This window comes from Apium graveolens, chromosome 8, assembly GCF_009905375.1.
Source record: "Apium graveolens cultivar Ventura chromosome 8, ASM990537v1, whole genome shotgun sequence".
Classification (NCBI taxonomy): domain Eukaryota; kingdom Viridiplantae; phylum Streptophyta; class Magnoliopsida; order Apiales; family Apiaceae; genus Apium; species Apium graveolens.
This window is the reverse complement of record NC_133654.1, coordinates 5,645,589-5,652,697: the sequence shown is the minus strand read 5'-3', so window position 1 is coordinate 5,652,697 and position 7,109 is coordinate 5,645,589. Positions and strand designations below refer to the sequence as shown.

The 7,109-nt window shown below is 34.2% G+C and overlaps 1 protein-coding gene across 1 annotated transcript; it reads right to left on the bottom strand.

Annotated features, from left to right (window-relative positions):
* Nucleotides 1-1,683: 1,683 nt before the first annotated feature.
* LOC141678597 (small ribosomal subunit protein bS16m/bS16c) lies at nt 1,684-6,022 on the bottom strand. The gene is made up of 3 exons (XM_074484937.1): nt 5,757-6,022; nt 2,663-2,708; nt 1,684-2,192 (listed from the first exon to the last, which is right to left on the bottom strand). Exons 1-3 carry the CDS (start codon nt 5,887-5,889, stop codon nt 1,958-1,960), a joined length of 414 nt encoding a protein of 137 aa, XP_074341038.1. The 5' UTR covers nt 5,890-6,022; the 3' UTR covers nt 1,684-1,957.
* Between the last annotated feature and the right edge of the window lie 1,087 nt (nt 6,023-7,109).

Genomic DNA, 7,109 nt, shown 5'->3' with positions numbered 1-7,109 from the left:
ACTTCATCAAAGTTGATGACCCGATGAGAGAATGATCCAGTTTCAGCTGGGATTCTGGCCTCTGAACCGTATGCGAGTTTGAAGGGGGTTTCTCCGGTGCCTGTCCTTGGAGTGGTCCTGTACAACCACAGGACCTTCGGGAGTTCATACGGCCACGTCTTGGGGGGTCATTTCTCTCCTTGATCCACGTGAAGTAGAATTGGCTAGGCTTTTATGACCCATTTCCTCTGCATGGAAATCAAAAAATGTGGCAAGTCCCACGTTGGTGGGCTGGACCACTTCCAAGCCATTTCATTTTTTTATATTATCTTTTGTATATGCTATTCAATTTGATGTACATTATGTGAGCTCCTGTATTATTTTTGTAAAAGTTGTTGTTACTTCAACGTTCATATTTGTTGTTACTAATTTTGCATGGATTATTTTTTAATAATATGATGTATTTTATATGTGTGATATGTATTTTTTAATAATAACTTTCATATTTTTTTTCATATTTTTGAAAGATAAAAATGTTTTTAAAATTAAACTAAAATATCATAATCAAAAGTACATTATAAAATGAATATAATAGGTCTTACAAAATATCGTAAGTGAACTTGTTATTGGGTGAAACTTGCCACTTTTTTTTACAAACCCACTTGATTTGAGATGGCAAGCAATAGGGCCCATAAGATGCTCTTAGAGCAGCTCCAGCGGGAGCCCATTTACCTGTCTCGAGACTGTCAAAATAACCTGACCCCTTGTTTTTTTACAAATATTGGATTGGATGAGTTCTGACTAAATTGGGTAAAGTCACCGCGATGGTCAGTGCCCATTTTATTTCTTACAAATATTTTAATATAGTTTAATTGATTTTCTCCCCCGCCGACTTACTTTTCTATTTGTTTTTATTATTTATATATTAATAAATGGGTTCTTGTATTTTATGAACTTGGTCATTTCCCTTCTTTCTTTTTTTTTTCCTAAATGATTATTTCCCATTTTTCAGTGAGATGATATAAATAAAGCTCATTATAAATGGGGAGTGATTTTCAAGCGTTGGAGATGCTCTTAGACGAGCAAAAGAGCTGGTCCACGATCATACATAGTTATTGGACATGGCTCATGGGCTTTTAGTGTATATTATTTACGAGTGTATATTATTTATGAGTGAGATTGAAATTTATTTCCTGTTTTATATAATTTTAAAATTTTAAATTGTACCATAATGGAAATTGTGAAAAACTTGAAACAAACTATTAAATATTATTTAGTCAATATAGTTTTACGTTATGTTCCCAAGATTTTTATAATAGAAGATAATGAATCACCGGAGTGCTACCAAGTTTGTGTAATGTGAGAGAAATTTCCCAAATATTCTCATTTTTGGAAAAATGTTTTTGAGAAAAAATTATAGAAAATTTTCTCTTCTCTTCCAAATCCCAATAATTTTTCTTCTCTTCGCCAAAAAACTCGGGAATACAACTCGAAAGGACAATTTTAAAATTCACAGGAGCACAGTGATTAATTTCCCGGGGAAGGGTAGGGAGTATATAGTTGCAGTTGCATAAAGAAACAAGTAAATTCTAGACAAAATTTTTAAAAGAACAAATATATATATATATAACTTACACTAAACTTTCATTATAATCATTAGAAACAATTTTTGAGAAACTAATCATTAAATAATATACATCTCAATTAAAAAAAATATTATATATAAAAATCACGCCTTTATATAACTTTATTTGTAACCCATTTGCTCACTGAACAATAAAATTTCTTAACATGATCTGAAAGCCAAATGATAATACACAAAAAGCAGTACAGCACGAGTGACATGCATGAGATGGATAAACTCATGAGCAACTCTAGATATTGCAATGCCAATCTCATATTGAAATAGGGGTTGCAATATATTTCTAAATTCCGAATGTTTTCTTTCATACACCTAAAAGGACGAAATTCTTAAATTTTACGAGGTTGTTGCAGCGTCTTCACCAACATCTCCATCGCCATCTTTGGATTGGTCAGTGTTAGTTGGGTTCCCCTCCGTCAAATATCGTCCAGTCATGGGATCAATCGGCCGGGTGTCTCTGGGACCACCTTTGCGACCCATTGCCAACATTGGTGGAGGAGGTAACACACCAGCCCTAAAAAGAAGGCGCTGTACAGGATCTGAAGGCTGAGCTCCAACCGAGAGCCAATACCTGGGGTATAACAGGAAAGAGGAGTAATGAGAGAGAATTGGACAGGCAAGTAGAAGTGAAGAGGGGATGACAATAAGCAGCAAAAGTATTTAATAACAGGAATTTGCATGTCTCTTAACAAAATTCTAACAAAAAGCATACTGGAAAACATAAGAAGAGACATATTAGTCTAGCAAAAAGGAAAATTGTTATAATGCACTAAACTGGCATTCGTATTGATCCTCTAGACCCTAAAAGAATTACATGTTTATGCACAAATCACTTGTCTAGACCTCAGCAAATTAAAACCATCTCCTACAGAGGAAAACCCCCATCAGCACAAACAACATTAATGATTGCATAGTAACGATACATTAATAACTATCCAGTAGCAATAACAAGAAAGAATACAGAAATAGAGTATGACAAAAATTAAAACTTTTACATGATAAGATAGCAAAGTCAACATAGTAATCAAGTCAAGTACTCACTTCACTCTGTCAAAGTTAAGACCCATTCGTTTACCACCATCTTGACCTGTAGGAAGTGAAGCAAATAAATTAAGAAGATAAGCAAATGCTACGAACCCAATCCAGAAAAGGAATAAAGAAAGAGAGTTTCACAACAGCAACTTCAGTAATCAGTTCACCTTATAGTCTAGTGAAAAGTAAATCCGAGCAACATTAAAATCTTAATATGCTAAATCTGAAAGTGAACAACTAAAATACCAGACTTGACTTTTATTATCGTGTATACATCTTTTCCAGATCAAAGTGATAATGATCGTAAAAGAAAAGCCCACATTACATTGAATCCTATATGACCAGGTCAAGGTACTAGATGAGTGATAACTAAGTCAGCCTAGGTGGGAACCTTAACTTAGGCCCTTTTAAAGTTCCTAAACTAAGGTTCTGGTGCATGTAATCCATATCTCAAGGCGTAGCATTCTAATGGCAAAGAGAGTTATGATATTTGGGATGATACTAGAGTGTTGAAAAGGGATGAACCCCGATATTGTAGATACAAGGTAGTATCTAGCCTTGCCAACCCATAGTTCAATATATATAGAGCATGTCTTCTGGTATAAATGATCTATGTGCTACTGAACTGAAAAACACCTTTGAAACGGTAAGTATGCATTTACAGTTAGTGTCTTAAGACCTAGGTAGCAAATTGTAGTCAATTCCGAAACAATGCAGCTGACCCTAGAACTTAATCTCAGATAAATTAATGTTAAGAATCAAGGAAATTGAGGGAGTGAAGATAAATGACTTAACTAATTTTTACCTATGTTACCCAGACTCTCCATTTTGCCTCGACTACCCGTGTCAGACACTAAACACTTGGACTTGGACACTTATCTTAGGCCAAAAACATGTAAACAGTTGTAAATGTAACCATGTTGGCTACTCACGTCACTGATCCAAATTTAATTCGCAGATAATTTTAATCATGCATAGATCCTATTCAGTTGTTTGCTTGTAACTTGTGCCTATTTGTTTATGTAATCTAAAATCATCTTACAATCCTGCTCGTAATACATCCATGTCTTCGAAGTAAGAAAAACAAATTAGAACTTAATTTACAATGATAAAATCTACGATTTGCTAAACAAGCTTTTCAATTCCCGTGCCTTGCATTTACCCAAGTAACCGAACAGATTTTATAAAGAAAATACTTGTAAGTCAAATATCTCAAGAAAAGAAAATGAACAAATACTTGTGCAGGAGTCATTAAAGGAATAAATTCTAATTACTAGAAACAGGAGATTTATTTTCACTATAGAAGAAGCACGACAAGACAAAATAATTTTGACCTTCCTTCATCGGTTAGGTGCAAAGGTGGATTCGGAAATAGTCTAGTAGCCAAGACATATATTCCACTCCCATGACCCTCCCCCTAACAAGTATATTAGTTCAAATCTTCAATCCCCATACCCTTATAAACACCCTATGTAATCCACACAAAGAAAACTGGTGTAAAGGAGTTCCGCATCAGATTATATATGCCACTTCATTTCACCTTTTAACATCGAAACATCAAATAGAAAGTAAACCTGTGTGTCAGTCCACGTTTAATCTATATGTACATACTTTAAACTAACTTAAGAATTAAAGTCTCAACCCCCAACAGTAAAGAAACATAACTTGACTATCCTTTTTATTTTTATGATAACTTGGCTAGTCATTTTATTGTTATGAATTTAACTTACAGATGGTTTGAATCATACACAGACCCTATTTTAGTTGTTTGTTTGTAACTTAGCCTATTTGTTTACGTAATTTAAAATCATAATACAATCTTGCTCGTACTACATCCATGTCTTCGATGTAGGAAAAACAAATAAAAACTTCACGTACAATAACAAAATTACTGAAATTTGCTAAACAGGCTATTAAACCTCTGCTCTCTTGCATTCTACCGAACAGAACTTAAAAAAAATATACTTGTGACTCATATATCTCATGAAAGGAAAATGAGCATAAATTTGTGAATTATGCAAGAGTCATTAGAGGGAAAAAAGGAGATAATTTCCACTATAGAAGAGCAGAAATTACAACAAAAATTTGACATTTCTTCATCAAATGGATATAAGGCGAGGATTCTGAAATAGTTAGTCACAAAGGCATATCCCGCCTCCGTGCTCCTTTCCCCATCACAACTGTATGGGTTCAAATCTTCACCCCCCCCCATGCAAAAAAACCCATGTAATCTACTACGTAAAAAAGTTAATGCCAAGGAGTTCCACGTCGAACACTAATGTCTATTTCTTTTCACCTTCATCTAGCATTGAATTGATTATAGAACATAGACCTATGTGTTAGCCCACATTTCATCTACACACATAATCTCTAAAACTATCCAGAAATGTTCATCTTACATAGAGATGAAAACGTTAAAGTACCAACTAGAAATGTAGTAAAATCTCAACCCCAACCATAAAACAAACACAAAGATGAAAACTTTAAGCACATACAACCACAAATCTCAACAACAAAACAACAATTAATCATAAACACTCCCATATGCATCACAAAATCATCAAACCAAAAAAGCACCATTTGGGTCATCACAAAAACCCTCAAAACAATCAAGATTCTCACAAAATACCCAAATCCAAGAATTATTACACACATGTACACTATAAAGTACCAACAAGAAATGTAAAATCTCAACCCCCCACAATAAACAAACACAAAGATGAAAACTTTAAGTACTGCAACCCACCAATCTCAACAACAAAACAGCACCTAATCATAAACACCCCCAAAATGCACCACACAAATCACCAAAACAAAAAATAAAACCCCATTTGGGTCATCACAAAAACCCTCAAAACAATCAAGATTCTCATAAAACTAACTAGAAATATATAATCCAACCCCATCCACACCATAAACAACCATGAATATGAAAACTTTAAGCACATACAACCACCAATCTCAACAACAAAACAACAATTAATCATCAAAACACAAAACTCCAATCTGGGTCATCACAAAAACCCTCAAAACAATCAAGATTCTCATAAACCACCCGAACCCAAGAACCAATACACACACATAAATACAAAAAGAGGGTAACCTGGTAAAGGATTGTAGTAACCAAGAACTTCAAGATGCTTGCCATCACGAGGAGATCTGCTATCAGCTGCCATCACTCTGTAAAATGGTTTGTTTTTGCACCCAAATCTTGACAATCTAATTCTTACCACCATTGTTTTTTCTGTTGGTTTGATTTTTTTTCAATTAAGTTTTAGGGAAGGAGAGTGAGAAAGAAGAAAGAGTACAGTGAAATTAAGAAAGGGTTCTTCAGGGTTTTTCTTTTGCAACCGGTGTCGTATTTAAAAATACAAGAATGTAGTTACGAGAAATTGATGTGCCATATTTTGTTTTTGTTCGTATTAGGTTATGGGTGAGCAGAAAACCGCACAAACCGCAAAAACCGCCCGCACCGTAAAACGTGGTTTTTAATTTTCGTGGTGCGGTTGCGGTTTGAATTTTTAATAAACTGCGCGGTGCGGTACGGGTTATGGTTTTAAATTTCTGAAATGCGGTTCAAACCGCACTGCACCGCACCGCAATATTTAATATATATATATAATAGTTATATTTCATGATTTCATTTATTAAGTTTGATTTCATTTAACATACTAGGATTAGGAGTGTTTGCTTAGTGATCATCTTGTTTCTACAAGATCAATTGTTGCGTGGTCATCATCCTATTTGTGTTTCTTCAAAAATAATGAGACAGACGGTACAAAGCCACCTATTTAATAATGAACTCATTTAATTGTCGAGCCAAGCTTCTACGTTAAACTCGTTAAACTTTACATTGTGAAATTTCTAATTTGTATTATTGAAGAATATTGGCGACTTTGTTATATTATTCAGAAATTTAATTAATTTAAGTTTTGTATACATTTAAAATTTTCGAACTTATAATGTACAAACCGCAGTGAACCGCACCACACCGCACCGCATTTTTGTGGTGTGGTTTATGCGGTTTTTGAGGGTACGCGGTGCGGTTGCGGTTTGGCAATTTGATCAAACCGCATGTGCGGTTTGGTTTGCGGTTTGAGGAAAAAAACCGCACCGCCCGCACTGCGCTCACCCCTAGGTTACATTATATGGAGTCCCCTATTTCATTGGAGTCTTTGGACTCCATATATATGTTCTACAAGTAAAATATACTTAAATTATTGCAAAACGTATTATTTTTCGAATGATATTCTACAAATATTCAAATTTTATTGAAAATCTTGCATATTGCATAGATTTTACAAGTACAACTTTGCAAAATATATTATTCTACAAAACATGCTTAGTTTGTAGAACATAAATGTTCATGTTGCAGAATATATATATTGTACTTGTAAATATATGAGATTTGCATGATTTTATTGAAGTAATGATATTTGTGAAACATGTTTTGCAA